We start from the raw sequence: 17,895 nt of genomic DNA, 5'->3' as shown, positions 1-17,895 counted from the left end.
AGTTGGAAAGGTACAATGGACTTTGTTTTTAGCACTTTTCTTACGATGATGGAAAGGATTATGTCGCGTATGCTGTCTAAGTGTTCGTTGGGTTTTCTATCTAAAAGATATATAATGCCACTCTTTGTTTGACATATTCTAATGCCAACAACGCCCGTATTTCCTAGCATTTACTAAGTACAATCAATATTTTAAATCGCCTACCAGTTGAGTTTGTGAAAGATGTGATTCCGAATAAATATTTCCTTTCACTGTGAGTCAGTATAATGTGTCTGAGTGAGGTACACCATGTTACACTGGGACATGGTATCTCACCCTGTCCGGACTTGTATAAATATCCACACACATCTTCTTTAATGTTGTCAATCCTACATCGACGTCAGGCTGTTTGGGTTGTCGTGTTCGTAAGTCTGATAAGTCTGAAAAGTTAAATCTAACAATTACAGTAAGGTTCAAATCTGAATCATTGATATTCAAGTTGTTATATGGCAGTGTATTTTGTCGTTTAACAGTCGTTTTAACTGTGTTACATTGTTTCTCTTGAGATTCCGTAGCCGTTCATTGCATTTTATGGGGACAATGTAAGCTGTCTTCAGGAAGTTACCATATTTAGGTGCCAGTGTGATGTGTAAACCTCCGTGTCCGGAATAACGCGGACGGTGCTAGTATGCTACCGAAAGTTCTATAATGTTCAACGTGGTGAGGGTATTATATTGAACATTTCAGTATCTGGTAAGATATATAAGGGGACAATAGCGTGTTGACGGGACTCACGTGCATTTTCATCACGTCGAGACCAGCTTTCATGTGAGGAGCGTTCATCATCCCTCATTTCCTGCCTTTCACATCACGGAAGCTTGACCACTTTCGCTGGGTGATTATGTGTTATTATCACTGACTTTGCTATAACCACAGTATGTCATATTATATATTGCGATTGAATATTGTACTGCCAAATGACATCACGTGTGCAAACTGAAATGGCGAACACATGTCCTTTTCAAAATCATGTCCAGTTTTTGAAAGACAATCCCAAATTCTAGAATTGAAAAGATATCTGTTTTCCTGAAGGAAAATCGAAATGGTACCAATTAGTTCACAAACGCCTTTTACAAAACCCTATTCTACGGCACTTTCTAGCTCGCGTCCGTAAGTTGATAATTGACAACAATACCATTGTGTACACATGTTTATGTGCATACCCACACACCTACTCAAACAGAAATTGAAACAGACCTTCATATTCAACCTGAACCTCACACTCAACGAGAGCCTTTCAAAAGAAATGAACGGTTATAAAAAAAGACAAGAATGAAAACAACTATGAACAAGAAATCAGGTACTTAAACATATTGAGGTGTCTACTCCTTTGACAACACCTTAAGATATTTAAAACACCTTTGAACCTCTGTATATGGGAATTAACACATTTTTGTCAATTCAGCCCAATTCGATGCAGGATAATCGTATATATATGGTCATCCGAGACAGTTTGTATTCCAGATATGCAATAATAATAATAATGCAGCATATGACGATTGACGACATCTGGTTAATAATATATTCATATACCACACAACAACAATCCACATTGGCTAGTCAAATCTGCATGCGTTTTGTTGTAAAAATGTAGCTACTGGTAACATTAGGCAGACCACAACTACAGATAATAAGGTTGGTATTCTTTAACCAGAGATTTCGATTTCTTCCGTTATGTTGATAAGTATATATTTAAGAATCATTCATATTTTTCGGATAAGGAAAGAAAATAACTACATTAGCCAGTGTTAAGAGCTTCACTCTCAAGATTATTTCAAATTTGCACATGCAGCACCCATGAAACAGTATTGGCACGACTAGTGTATCAAAGGAAGTAGACAGAGCTAGGCAGTTTATCTCACTGTTTGGAAATTAAGATCTGTGTGAAGAATCAATAGTGCCATGATACTATTTGAATTGTTATTTACATTTCCCTTGTCCCTGTCCATTTTTAGAAATCTATATCATAAAAAGGTGTTAATGAATTACTTTCAGGTAGTAATGATACCAGGTGTTCGCGAAAAAGTGAGCCTATCCTACCCTACCAGAGGCATTCAACATAAACGTGTGCTGAGAAACTCGTGGTACGAGGGAATTGCATGGGCAACATTTGGTTGTCTCTCTTCATCTGTTATTCCCTCTCTTCTTTTGTCTATCACTCTCATTTCATCACCCCTCTTAATCTATCTAGCCACTCACACGCTCACTCTCTCAACTCGCTAGCTCTCTATCCACTCTCCTGCCCAAACCACTCCAGTCCTCTATTCAGAGAAAGAAATGTAACTCAGCTACTATTTATTGAGTGAACATTGAAAGCACTGGTTCAAACATGTGTTTGGCAGTATATAAATCTATATAAATAAGTGTCGATTCGGTGCTTAAGCGCTAATATATATTCAGATATGTATGAGGGAGAGTCGGTCGGTCAAAGTTGTCTTGTATAAATCTGTTGTCACAGAGTATGCTGGTGCTTGTAAGATGGACATCCTTGCATGAGTGAGAGATAGTATGGACTTGATGACTGAACCTACTGTCATAAGTGAGACATAGTCTACGGTTGTTAATTTGACCTCCTTCGTCTGCCCCTCTTCTTCTCACTATCATCCACCTGTCATCCCTCTTTCCCTTCACCAGATTGCAGGTCGTTCAGACAACAGCGACTGGAAGATTGAAATAGTATCATACTATGCTAGCCTTGACATTGTTGTAATCAAGCTTACGCTGCAGCCTATTATCCTACATACATGTTGACCCGTTTACAGTGCGCACATCTAACACATGTAATGCTTAGAAAGGTAGATATGTAACTGACTAATGCACCAATAAAGCGAACAAGAGACGCCTATCTATACTGAATGAAGTCTGGTGTTCTGTGGCTTTATGTAAGCCATATCTCATACATCTGTACTAGTTTTCTTCTGTGTACATGTGTCATGCCTGGTGGTCTATCTGACATGCTTTATTATATTCCATTTACAAAGCGAACTCATGCAAACCGCTCAACATATTTTCCACATTCAAACAAGACCGCTGTTCACTTGAATCAGTTTCGTATAAATTCTTCTCTTGTCTTTCCCCATCCCTGTTCTGAAACATCTTTGTAGTATAACTGGTGATAAATAATGTTATATATACACAAGGAGGAGAGAGGTTTATATTTATATGAGTAAGACAACATTCATCTGAAAATATAAGGACACCGGAAAGTTTCATTCCAATCATTCTCGTATTCGCAAATGCATACGCTACATGTATGGCCATGACCTTTTACGTATTTGCATATATTATATAACAACCACGACACGCGTCCATTCCGGTATGTTCAAAGCGGAAAGTAACAACAATAAAGAGGAAACTGAACCCATAAATATTCTCACTCATGACATAAAGAACGCCGTTACTATGTAGTCATGCTGCGTCTCGGACACATTTCTTCTATGAATAAGTAAACCCTTTCACGTACAAGCAGTGAACGGTTTAGTATAACTAACAGCAGCGAGAGTCGCTGTATTAGAACAACCATACGATCATGACTTTGATGTACGGACCGGTCACAGAAATACAAGTATCGACATGCAGGGAGGAGGTTTCCTTATTCTGGGCGATATGTGAAGGACAGTTTTAGTTTTGCTAAAATGTTTACACGACTGGCAATCTAGACACAATGAACGTAACAGAGCGTAACCATACTGTTTTCATAACATGAACTTGTATACATCTTGTTATAGATATATAGTTATAGCTTTGTAGTTTAATCTTTGCTCTTATCTTTTAACATAAAAATATTTTATGATATACGCTAACCTTCCTGGCGTGTTGTCATATACTGACAATATGCAGAAAACGTACATGTTCCCGACATCACTGTTATTTCGTTCTACATGCAAATATAGGAAGCGAATCCGTATTGAAAATTTTGAAAAGATATTGTTTTCAAAATGTAAATCAAACAGACAAACGATGTTCATAATATATTTATTCGTCTCCATGTTTATTTATACTGTATTCTTTTCTTTCTCTGTGTATATTTCCAGCCATGCCACAAGAACGATGGAGTCGTCATCTGGACTACATCGTCACCATGCTAGGGTCAAGCATCGGATCGGGTTCCTTCACTAAGTTTCCCTATTTCTGTATGCGTAATGGAGGAGGTACTGTCCTTATTCAGTAGCTTACGGAAGCATGACAAACATAGTTGATTCAGTTCTTATTTTGCTACTCACGAACTCAATAGGACCACTAATTTTATTTCGTTATAACCGTAGTTCGTTATAAGCATATTTCATATATACTGTTAACTGTGGTATACAGCATATATACAGCAAATGGATGGAACCAAAAAAAGTTATAATTCGTCCGCGTGTTCGTTGTAAATGTAATTTACTTACTGTAAGCTTTGGAATCATATTCAGCAACCGGATATTCGCAACGTTAGTATAGAAATAGACACATAGGTTATGTTTCATGGTTCTGAAAATGTGCAAACGCTTGAAGTGTAATACAAAAAGCAGGGTTTTTTCAAACCATAATGACTGTTTCTTTACTCCGTGTGTAGGGGCATATCTCATAGTCTTCGCCTTCTTCACCATCATTGCCGCCATTCCCTGTGTATTCCTGGAAATGGTAGTGGGTCAGTTTTCTCAAGGAGGTCTTATCAAAGTCTGGAACCTGTGTCCACCATTTAAAGGTAGAACACACTCACGTCTTTTTCAGGAATTAACGCAGATATCTACTAAACTGTATCATATAACCCGTGAAGATCCGGGGTAGAATAGGTCTTCAGCAACCTATGCTTGTCGTAAGAGGCAACTAACGGGATCGGGTGGTCAGGCTCGCTGACTTGGTTGATACATGTCATCGATCCAAATGGCGTGGGTCGATGCTCATAATATCAATAAAAAAAGTGTCTGGTCCAGACTCGATTATTTACAGACCGCCATCATATAGCTGAAATATTTGTGAGTGCAGCGTTAAACAAGAAACAAACCAAACCAAACCAAATCGAAGAGGCACGTGTTGAGGGAAAGACGTCCAGCAATCATTCAGCTGTGATACCACAGCCGAAGTCAAGGCCGATACGTGGGTCGGCAAGGACTCAGCTTGTGATGAGTATGATAATCATGCAGCCCCACCCCAACAATCCAGTAACCAGTCACCCCAGTAACAATTACTTTCCCTGGACATGTGGTTGGGGTGCCGTCAGAACAGAGCATTCGCCCAGGCCCTGCAGATCCAACTTCAAAAACAGTGTATGGTCTTGAAAGGTTGGGTACAGATGGTTTTGGTTTGGTTTTACGGCAAGCATGGGTTGCTGAAGACCTATTCTACCCCGGATCTTCACGGGTAGGGTACAGAGGGTCATCGCTCATGCTCCCCAAAGTTACTCAGACAAATGAAAATGATGCTGCCTGCATGTCAACGGATACAGTGGGACACTACGTTCTACCATAGGGATAACATCAGGGATAACATTGTCAATGGTAAATTTGTTCCGGTTTGTTTTTCTTAAAGATGCTCTTCCAAATAGCATGCAACAACAAACACAGTCCTTAACTATCAACAGTCAATTAATTTCCCAGATGTATGTGTCATTGGTGTCGTCACTGAATTTCATCTGTCCATTCATATTAGTTCCACAGCTATTTTCCCTTTTACGCCAAATGGAATCTAGGCTGGTTATTCTCTTGCATAGACAGTTTATATTCATATGTTTATGGGAAATGAAAGAACTGCTAATAAATCGGATTTTGTCTATTTAAACATCACTGATTCCTGTAACGGTTTGTAATATATGGTTGAGCAAATTTTGTGTAAAAATAAATTAGTTTAATAAAGCCATAATAAGAAGAAATGTGTAACAACATGACCCCGACCATGTTTTCAAATATTGTAACCTTGTTCCAGTAAATGCTAAGTTATTGATTTTCAAAGATCAGATGTTTAATATACCTCTCAGCAGTTGTGCATTATTCGAATTTACTTTTGAATTTTCAAAAGTTTGAAATTGAAATTCAAAACTATTACCATGTAGACGTGTTCTTTGAGTGGTGAGCAGGCACATCCACTGTCACAGGCAACACCGAGGACCCATTCTGACACTACGTCATCGCCGGGACTGTCTTAAGTGGGCAGCAGTAACAAAGAGTCCTCTTCTCAGACGTGAGCCGTTACTGTATCTCAACAGTAGATGACAGAGAGTCTGGCGACACCGTGGGGGACGTTATTCAGATGTTTGTGTTGTTGAGAGAGACCTGTAGGGTGGTCCGCGCATCATGGTGTGGGGTGGAATTGGTCTTGTACCGAGGGTCAGCCTTGTGGTCTTCCAGAACATCGGTCAAGGGAGGAGCAACGGTGTCACAGCAGCTCGGTACACTGATCAAGTCTTGAGACCACACGCCATACCTCATTTGGCACGTCGCCGCAACCATGAGTTTCAGCATGATAACGCTGGTGCCTACACTGCGAGAGCAACAAGAGACTTCCTCCAGCAGAATGGCATCAGAACCACGCAGTGGTCTGCCCTCAGTTCCGATTTAAATCCCATTGAGCACCTGTGGGACGAGAGACGGCTGAATGACGGCTGAATGACGTCAAAGACGGCTGAATGACGTCCGATCAAGGCCGACAACTGCAGCTGAACTGCGTCAGGCGTTCCTCAGAGTGAGGGCTCAAGTGCCTGTGGCCTTCATCAACCGCCTCATCCATCCATGTATCGACGTTTCACGGCAGTCATCAATGCACATGGCGGACACACGAGATACTGACTTGTGATACCATTTTCTCAGAGACTAGTTTTGTGTTTCACTTTAAGAACATTTGACACATTAATTTCAACCTTGATGATCAGTTTTGCCAAGTTTCATTTTTTTAATATGTCTCAAAGTATGTTTACAGTGTTTGGACAAAAAGGTTTCTCATATATTTATCAATGGTGACGTTTCTTTTGCGATTCAGTATAAATTGCAGCAGTAATGACGTGAACATGGTAAAACTCTCACACTTTGTTTTATGAATCCATGGTCGAGTGAGTGAGTTGGGTTTAACGCCGCTTTTAACAGTATTCCAGTTATATCATGGCATCAGCATAATGTGGGAGGAAAGCCCGAAGTGATGCAGGTCTCAGACGTTTACCACTTCGGTGAAACCCACGAGCATGGAGTATGGTGCTGACAAACCTAGAAACATAATCGGGGCGAACAGGGATTCAAATCGACAATCATAGGTTTTTTGGCGTGCGAATCGCAGGGGCTTAGACGAATGGGCCACCCGTGCCCCCGAATCCATGGTTGACTATCAAATGACCGTAACAGAAGGATGGAAATGATAATCATTCTGCAGTCACTTTATTCACTTGAAACTCTACCATTTACTCCACGAACGTTCATAGCTGGCTTCCTGTGAATGGAGACAATGTTGAAGGGTTAAGAACATCTTTAGGACTGATGTGGGCACTTAGACTGTATGAGGGGCAAGCTCAGGCCTCTCTCATCTCACATTACATCTAGACCAGCGGTTGCGTGAAGATCATATTTTCACTCTGGATAGGCTATTACCACTGCTGTTGTACTGCCGTTGTAATTGTACTGGCATTGCATCTGTTACTACTGCTCCTTTGTTTACTGGCATTGTAATTACTTTGCAGTAATTGTATTGTTTTGTAAACCTATTTAATGTTATAAATACAATTGTTAATGGTATAACATTTCGTTGTTATTTGTTGAATTCTTTTGGGTATAGATTTCTGGTTCAGCTTGTTGTTTCAATTTGGAAGTCGACACGTAACACAACATTGAACAGAGTTTGGCATAAATGCCTTGAACTCGAGAAATACAGGAACATGTTTCACTGAAACATATTTGCAAACTTACCTCTTGCAAAGAGAAGAGTTAGTTTCCAATGTGGAAGCGTCGTCTGTACACGATCACAAGGATTGCGGTAAGTTGATGTGTTCGTGAAGGATCTGGAGGACCACTCGGATACCCAGACCACTAGTAATGTAATTGTTGACCTTTATGTATCCAAGTGATGCCACATCATACCTGGATATTATCAAACATGTGTCATAGAGGTATTGCCAGAACAGAAGGGGTAATAGTTTTATCAACATTTCCATTGTGATTTATGAATGCTGTTGACTTCATAAATCCGGAACGTGTGTCATTCGAAAATGGAATTTCACTCTTTCCAAATAACCACTTCTCACATTCGTACACATGAAGATATGTATTAATTAACGGATGTAAGTATGACACGCCTTGGCATACATTTATGAAGGTCATGTACGTGTTTTCGTCCAGTGTTGAAGTGGTATAACATGGATATGTTCTTGGATGTCATTTGCAAAATTTCATAAATGAGCTCCCTATTACAGCATTGTTATGGCCAATCAAAAACTTGGCATCTGTGGCGTCAGGCCTAAATGCTCCTACTGACTCATTAATTATCGCTGGTAAAGGTTGGATTTCCTCGGTTACATATTAACATGGCACCAAAGTGATTGAGTATGTCTATCATGCCACTTAGAAAAAGTTTAATAATCATTGTGAATATTGATGGTGAAGGAAGAGAATGGATTGAGAACGTTTCAGAGTATATGCTTACTCCTTCATCATCATCCACCTGCATATACTCCGACATATACTCTTGTGTTCCTCACAAGAAGTTGACATCCATAAATTCTCGTCCTTATGTGTTTCACTTGTAAATGCCTTTCAAAGACTTGGTCGATGGTGAATTCGGTGTACGTTTACAGGTATTGGAGTTGGCATAGTGGTATCAACCTGGCTCTTTTATTCCTACTACAACGTGATATTCTCGTGGTTCCTGTTCTACGGGTACAGCTCGTTCTCCTCCACCCTTCCCTGGTCACACTGTGACAATCCCTGGAACACACCAGCGTGTGTATCTGGCGCCTCAGTTGTCAATACGACGTATCCTAACATTACAGACCTACCTGCAAATTTGATCGATGGGACTGTGAACTTAACTGACAGTGTTGTTCGTATGACTGCCACAGAGGAATTCTGGAAGTATGCTTTTAAACTTTATTAAAAAACGTATAATGCGATAATTGATCAATTTGAAATTCTCTTTCTCGATTATCCAGTGTTATGTACCTTTCTATTAACCGTGTTCACTTACCAAAGTTTACGTTAAGGACATCGCGCCATATCTATCGTTCTGAATCGGACTTAAGGTGGATTCAAATGCACAGAAACATATAAATGTAGTATTTTATAGACTTCAGTTCCACCACATATCGTGTGGTTGCTCTTTAAACCGCTGTTTTATCTGTATTTTAGTGGGATTCCTTCAGTTGACGACACGGAACTTTGTATTGTCCTTTCTGCACTTTCAGATTCAATGTTTTGGAAATGACAGATGGCCTAGATGACCTAGGTAGAATAAGATGGCCACTAGCGGGCTGTTTACTCTGCACTCACCTGATTGTATACCTGTGTGTGTTTCGGGGGATAAAAGTGTCAGGAAAGGTAAAGCATATTTTACACATCTTCCCGAGGCAAGAGAGTTAACTGACTTTAAAAGTCCAGTTTCCACTGGACTTTCATAGTCAGTAACTCTCTTGCCTCAGGAAGATGATTTTACAAAGCGTTGAATATATCCCTGCAGTTCAAGTTAACATACTTTGCTTCCCCAGCAAATGATATGCTGCGAACAAAGGCAACCTGCATTTATTGTCATGGTTTGTTGTAGATAGCATACATCACCGTCAGCATGCCCTACATCCTCGTCACAACCTTCCTCGTCCGGGGATGTCTACTTCCGGGTGCAGTGGACGGGATTTACTTCTACATATATCCACAGTTCCAAAAACTCCTAGAACCGAAAGTATGTTCCTGACACAGTTAGTCCCGTGAGGATCCGGGCTAGAATTGGTCTTCAGCAACCCATGCTTGTCGTATGGGGCGACTAACGGGATCGGGTGTTCAGGGACGCTAATTTGGTTGATGCATGTCATCGATCCAAATTGCTTAGATCGATCCTCAGGATGTCAATCACTGGATTGTCTGGTCCAGACTCGACTATATACAGACCGCCGTCATATAGCTGGATAATTGCTGAGTGCGGCGTTAAACAACAAACAAACTTACACAGTTAACTAATGCATTTCGCTTGAACATAAAATCCATGTTTGAAATGCTATCTCAAATATTCATTAGACCGCCTCCATGGTCTAATGGTAGAGCGTCCGCACGGAGAGCGGAAGGACCGGGGTTCGATCCCCGACCGCGTCATACCAAGAGACGTTAAAAGATGGTACTTGTTGTTACCCTGTCTGGCGCTCGGCATTAAGGGACTAAAACAAGGACTGGTCGGCTCTGGGTCAGATTACTGTGTCTGAGTGGGGTATTCATGTTAAACCGGGGCATGGTATCTCAGTGAGCTAGCACTATAAATCCGCATCAGTCCGGACTAGTACAAGCAGCCACACACGTGCATGCACTTCGCTTTTTAAGTGCAATAATCTTTGACGCGACTTACTTTTCATTCTTTCTTTTGCCACAGATATGGATTGAGGCGTGTAGCTTCTCCTTGTACTCGATGAGTATTGCGATGGGATATATCATAACGTTGTCTGGCCACAACAAATCTAACAACAACTGTTTCAGGTAAACAGATTCATACTATTTCCTTAAAATCCGTCAAGGTTTTCTTCGAGTTTGAGACCGCCTCCTGGTCCAGTGGAGCGTCTAGAGCCGGGGAGGGTAGGTCACTGTTTCCAGGTCCTGGACGCGTAATATATATCTAAAGTCGTTAAAAGATAAATCTTCTTGTTACCCTGATTGCACTTGGCATTATAATGACTGGTTCGCTCGTTGCCAGCATACCATGTCTGAGGGGGTATTCATGGTAAACTGGTATATCATGGTATATCAGTGGGCTAGCACTATCAAGACGGTAGGGACAAGTACAAGCTACCACATACACGTGCATGCACGTGGCTATAATAGTGAAAGCGACGTTAATCCCCATCTTCTCATCTCTTTGTGTTTGAACAGAACTGGGTCAACTGCAAGGGTATATATACTTCTCAAAAGAAGTTAAGGATCACCCGATTCTTTCATAATGGTAAAGTTAATCTGTCATGATATGAGAGATTAACTATAGTAATATGAAAGAATCAGGTGATCCTTAACTTCTTTTGAGTAGTATAATAGGAAATTACCAGTCAGCATTGTTAATTCACCTATCCTCAAGCGTTCCCCGAAATGGAATTCTGTAATCAGACGAAAGAAACATTCGTTATATGTGTAACTTGCGGGATATGGGATTGCGTTGCTTTGTATCCGACATGTACTATCAGTTCTATCAGGCAACAGAAACAGTATGGGTTTGCTTCCATTGGTACTATGGAGATTTGTCATTCTTATTTTAAGAAAAGATATCATACGCTTTATGTTTCATATATAATCCGCATAGAACAGTGTCACTTGGAAATAAAGAGCTGACATTAATCTCAGATGGGTAATTGATATAAGAAGCTTCTGTTTTATTTTGGCTTTGATTCGAACTGCACTGATGACCATGCTGTCCCTAATTATTACACACATTTTCTACCCACAGAGATGCTGTTGTGGTATGTGTCGTGGATTCTCTGTCTACGGTTTTCATTGGATTTGCCTTCTTTGCAATTGTTGGCCACGTTGCGTTTAAAAGCGGAGTAGCTGTGGAAGCTTTTGAATCATCGGGTTTGTGAGAAAGTTAATGTTTCAAACTTCGTTAACAAATTATAACCAAGTAGCTTGTGATCTTAATTCTTTATTCTGGTTTCTTTCATTTCCCCTCTTATCTATTGTCTTTTTGATCTTTTACACAATGCAGATTGACTGAAACAGATGAGAAGCTGTCTCGGTGTTGAGCAAAACAAACAATTTAATGTCTCTTCGTTTTAAGCGATAATTAACTCCAAAATTAGGCTGATATTTGAACGTGATGGGCAAGTAAGGTGAGCAGCTACAGGTGAACTAACACAGGTGAACTAACACACACATGGGGAAACATATATCTGTTCTATAAACCATACTTTAGGTAACTCAATGTTTGATATAGATGCTATATGTAATGTAACATTGCATTTGCAGTAATTGCTTGAGGCGTGACGTTGTGAAACTGGCTTACCATTGTTTTAGACCATAATTACGACTTGGTGACTTTGACACGTGCCTTCTCTGACCACATTGCTTGAAAAAGCCCGACCCAAGAGCATTTACCTCCCCTTGTTACATGTATGGAAGGTAAACATATGGTTGCTTGATACACATTTCAGAACTTTAAAGGAACTGGGAATATTACAAATTGCGAACTTAACAGAAACCAAACACGAATAGACCCTTTTAGAAGCGAAAATGAAAACGGGTGAATCTTGACCACCACACAGACATTAATGTGACTGAATTTGGGTATTATCTGTCTCCAAGACCCTACAGAATAATTATTACAATGAATCCAACTCGAGTCTTGTGATTTTTTTACGGTGAACTAGTGAACGGTATACGAGTATGCATGCTTTCCACAAGTACGATACCGTGACGATCCGGGTTAGAATAGGTCAGTATATTGACAAAACAGAGTTAGTCCTCTATCAACTTATATTTACAATTGTTTAATGCAGTAGAGCGTAATTGGTATTACTCTTACATTTGATAGCATTGAATATTACCACATATTCTGAAGGTTAGGATAGTGAAGGATGGGGTGTCACATCAAACATTAGAAACATTGGGCGAGTTGGAAATATATTTTGTAGAGCTGTGAGGATCTTTTTTGTATTAAATCTTGACGCATAAATGAAGTATTTAACCTGTATATATAGCCAAGTTAAAGGTTTTGATAAGTAATTAATTAGGGCAGGGTGCTGCCTGTTGCCAATACACCAAGAAGAATTCGGAGCATGTTCGCCCTGGGGAGTGTTTTCATTCTGCAAAGAGGGAGTGTTTTGATCCAATGCGGAGTGATTTGATCCTCGGATATTTTTTTGGTTTGGTTTGCTGTTTAACGCCGCACTCAGTAATGTTCCAGCTATATCACGGTGGTCTGTAAATAATCGATTCTGGACCAGACAATCCAGTGACTGATATCATGAGCATCGATCCACGCATGTGGGATCGATGACATGCATCAACCAAGTCAGCGAGCCTAACCACCCGATCCCGTTAGTAGTCCTTTACGGCAAGCATGGGTTCCTGAAGACCTATTCTAACCCGGATCTTCGCGGGTCTCTTCGGATGTAATCACCCGAGAGTGACCTGATCCTCCTACACCGGGGACCTATGCTAACTATTATTTCAATATAGGTTTTAGCTGATGTTGCATCTCTTTCTGTTTTTATATGTAGGATTCAACCTGGCATTCATCGTCTTTCCTGAAATCCTGACTTACCTTCCTTTGCCGCAGCTGTGGTCTGTGTTGACCTTTGTTATGCTGATGACCCTTCACATAGATACAATGGTGTGACGTAAAGCATTAACTCACTCACTCACTAGATACAATGGTGAAATGAATGTACATGTAGATAGTATAATATATACTTTGGATACATACATACATACATATAGATATACATTTACCAATGTCACTCAAACTCGGTTGTGACGACGGATCTTGTTTTCTTGGAACACTGCGCCCCAAGATACTTTATAAAACACATTCAAGCATTAAGGAAGCAACAGCATTGGTCATGCGACGTGTGAAATATGCCGAAAGTCTACGTGCCATAGCCATGTTGCAGGTGTGCACGTGTCATGATAATACTGCTCAAACGCTGCATGTTTCTCAGTCTGTCATCAGCAAAGTGTGGGCCAGATACCTACAAACACGTGACGTCGATGATCGACGCCGCTCTGGACGCTCAGGACAGATAAGTAAAAACGATGGCATTAAGATGTCGGTTGCAAACTGCCACTCGGATAAGGGACCGGTTTTCAACAGGCAGTTGCTGCAACAGAACATGCCCAGACGCTGAGAAGCCGTCTGAGTGAGTGAGTGAGTGAGTGAGTATGGTTTTACGCCGCTATAGCAATATTCCAGCAATATCACGGCGGGGGACACAAGAAATGGGCTTCACACATTGTACCCATGTCGGGAATCGAACCCGGGTCTTCGGCATGACGAGAAGCCGTCTGAACATATGACATGCGTGTGTCATCTCCCAATTAACTACACGTCATTTGAACCCATGAACGTCGATCATTGGCAGACGTGAACGTCAACGTCAAAATCCACCACCACTCTCAAAGAACGCGATGTTGCTCTAACTGACGAGTGGAACAGCATGAATCAAGCGACATTTGTCGACTCATCAGAAGCATTCCCCTAAGAATTCTGTCTGGCCAACAGAGGCGGTTTTACCCGATATTAGTGACGTTGGCTGCAAAATGCAAATTTCGAAATTGACCCCCGACGTCTTTAGCGACCATGTGCGCCACCATCTCATCACACCAACTAACGCCTACTCCCTATATGATGATATCATTTCCATTTGCCACAACCAAATATATATATATATATATACCAGAAGCTATATATATTGGACAGATAGACAGACATGTAGAAGTAAATATGCTATATGAGACCGTATGTTCAAGCATAATCAAATTTTTACAATTTATGATTTAGGTACCAACTGTTGAAATACTGATGGAAGCATTTGGGGATCTATTCCCTAATATACAGAGGTGGCGCTTTCTTGCCATTGGTGGAATTCTCTTGAGCAGCTTCCTTATGGGCATCGTGTATATTACACAGGTATAGATCAGGGACGCTTGGCCCCTTTTTCTTAATGGATTCGTATATTCAGGCTTGTTATTTCTAATAAAACATATTTTTAAATAATATGCAATTTTGATGATCCGTTTTGTATACTCTACATGTTGGTGTCTCCGCCAATACGTCTACAGGCTCGCCCCGAGTATGTGTCTACGTTTGTCAGCACCATTCCCGTGCTCGTGGGTTTCACCGAAGCGGAAGGGCTTGCATCACTTTGGGCTTTCCTCCTCCGTTATGACACGTCGGGATATAACTGAAACACTGTCAAAACGGCGTTAAACCCAACTCACTCACTCGCCCACTAACACACTCACCCACTAATAGACTCTCACACACATACGCGCTCGCGCAAAAGTACATGTTGACGTGGTAATAGTTTCTACATCATCTATATCATGACAATTTGACATTCTGTACAAACTACATACACATGTGCTACCATGAAACGTTCTGTATTATTCGCATGACGTGCTTAGGATCTAAAGAATGTCAGAGAAATAGTAGACTAAACATTAAATTTGCTTTGGTCATGTGGTAAGAGACTGGCACCAAGGTGGGACCAAATGTCTTTGACATATTACCTGCATACTGGAATACTTGGAAATGTATCAATATTTCAGGGTGGCATCTACGTACTGACTCTTGTGGACTGGTTTGCTTATTTCCCCTCACTTGCCCTCTACGCCATGTTGGAGTGTGTTGTGGTGGGCTGGTGTTATGGTGAGAAGTCATATGCCGATATTGCAATAACAGAAACTCATATCATGTTATATCTATTTATTTAATTGTATTTGTTTGTTGTTTAACGCCGCACTCAGCAATAATCCAGCTATATGGCGGCGGTCTGTAAATAATCGAGTCTGGACCAGACAACCCAGTGATTGATATCATGGGCATCGATCCACGCAATTGAGATGCGATGACATGCATTAACCAAGTCAGCGAGCCTGACCACCCGATCCCCTTTGTCGCCTCTTTCGACAAGCATAGTCGCCTTTTACGGCAAGCATGGGTTGCTGAAGACCTCTTCTAAAGAGGATCTTCACGGGTCCTATGTTATATAATGCAATTGAGACACTTACCATATTAATAAAATGTCCTCGGTGACAGCAGTTTAAGTAACTATCGTTCTGAAGATCTACTCTCAAGGCTTGTTACCCCATCCTTGCAGTTCTTGTATTTAATACGTATGTGATGAGTTGGCAACTTAAACTGCAGGAACACAGAAACTACAAGACGACATCCTCATCATGTGGGGGAGGAGCACCCCCAGGGTCATCATGACAGCAATCCGATTCATCTGTCCTGTGTTGTTGACGGTGAGCTTTATGGAAAGATCCATGCAGATGCTGGTTCAGTTGCTCTCTCCGTATATCCGTCACAAATTAATACAAACATTAGCTTCAGCAATAAGCGTGTCGAACCTAGAGCAGTTTATTTGCAAATTAAATTTTAAGACGATTAGCTTAAAGAAGAACGATCATTAATGGTCTCTGATGTTTTGTATTCCTACAGATTATTTACTGCAACTCACTGTATTCGTACCGGCCTCCAAAATACGGTGACTACGACTACCCTACTTGGGCCACACGTGTGGGATGGCTGATTTCAAGTGTGTCTATCCTTCCTTTCCCCGCTGTGTTTCTGTGGACAGTGTACAACACTCCCGGAAATACGCTAAAAGAGGTAAGCTGAAGCCGTGGGGACCTATTCACGAAGTTGTCATGGCTATGAGAAATCTTGGCGACCCACGACAAATGTTATATGAGGTTTTCTTGTCTTGAAGCTGTCTGAGTGAAACCAACCCCAACGTTATCTTACTTAAATTCAAATGCCTATGAATTTGTTTTAACGATGAACGATTAAACCGCGGTTGAAGACAAATGTTGATGTTTTGATTAATGAGGCCCTGTCGATTCTTTTTCGAAATATGGATATTATTGAAAGCTGTTGTCCATTATTGACAGATCTAGCAAAATTTGAAGATTAATATACAGAATAGACGATGCCGTCTGATTAAGATTGCGAATCTGAGCCCAAATCCGTTACAAACGCGCCTTTAAGTGGTTCAGAGTTGCAATGCCGTCATTTACCTCATTTTGTTTAGGACGTCCTAGAACAAACATGTATCAAATATCTCTATATGTTTAGTAAAGATGAGTTACTCAGTGAAAGGGGATTGGCTATTTGACTGTTTCTAATTTATATCAGATGATTAATATGCCTGAAATTAACAGTATTGGCCAAATTGACTTGTTTCGATTTTGCCTGACTCAAATTCATACAAAAACACATCAGCAAGATAGGGAGCACTATTAATGTACATGGGGATGCAAAATTCTAAATATCTTATCCCCGAATTTCACATTGATGTTACCAATGAGGATGTTTAGCATTGCAGATATTACTCAGTAAACTTCAGATGACATTTGCTTTCATTTTTGACAAATTTTCCTGAATCGTTCAAGAGAGAGACGAAACTAGATCTATTGTCACCACCTTTAGTGACCAATGCCCCCTGAATCAATGAATGAAGTCTTCCCATACGTTTGTAAACCGCTACTGACATGAACGTGGTTCGCTTCTGAGATTCGGACACATCCAAGCAAATCCTTTGAGTTTTTGAGTCCACGTGGTTCTAATTTAATTTGTCACAAATATTTTCTGTGAATACAGGATTCCTTCGTTTACGGTTAATCTCTAAGACAGGAATTGATCGTTCACTTGCTGGATCCCGTAAATATATATCTTTGTACGGCTTTAAAATGGATAAATGAAATGAATCTGGATCTTTAGGCTTTGCATCGAAGCTGGAGTTGTTTTTTTATCCCAATAAGTGACACGTGTTTGAATGGTTCAATATATTGGATTCCATTCTAAATGTCAATAGTATTTTTCATATGATAAAATAATTTCAATTATAAGCCATATTCTGTGTATTCAGCGACAGTTCTATTTTCAGAAATTGCGGACTTCTCTGAAGCCCAACAGACGCTGGCACCGTCCCTCCCCAGAGAGCGCCCTAAGTGATGTACCCCTAGAACAAGCGTCAGAGGATGAACAATAGAA

The 17,895-nt window shown here is 40.6% G+C and overlaps 1 protein-coding gene across 1 annotated transcript; it reads left to right on the top strand.

Moving 5' to 3' along the window:
- Positions 1 to 4,075: 4,075 nt before the first annotated feature.
- LOC139465097 (sodium- and chloride-dependent glycine transporter 1-like) lies at positions 4,076 to 17,893 on the top strand. The gene is made up of 13 exons (XM_071246789.1): positions 4,076 to 4,190; positions 4,595 to 4,726; positions 8,792 to 9,068; positions 9,398 to 9,530; positions 9,754 to 9,888; positions 10,567 to 10,670; positions 11,626 to 11,750; positions 13,397 to 13,509; positions 14,677 to 14,805; positions 15,447 to 15,546; positions 16,045 to 16,145; positions 16,342 to 16,512; positions 17,789 to 17,893. Exons 1-13 carry the CDS (start codon positions 4,076 to 4,078, stop codon positions 17,891 to 17,893), a joined length of 1,740 nt encoding a protein of 579 aa, XP_071102890.1.
- The last annotated feature ends 2 nt before the right edge of the window (positions 17,894 to 17,895 follow it).

The sequence above is a fragment of the Haliotis cracherodii genome, unplaced genomic scaffold, assembly GCF_022045235.1.
Source record: "Haliotis cracherodii isolate W230 unplaced genomic scaffold, xgHalCrac1.p SCAF_17, whole genome shotgun sequence".
NCBI lineage: Eukaryota > Metazoa > Mollusca > Gastropoda > Lepetellida > Haliotidae > Haliotis > Haliotis cracherodii.
This window is presented reverse-complemented; position numbering and strand designations above follow the sequence as displayed.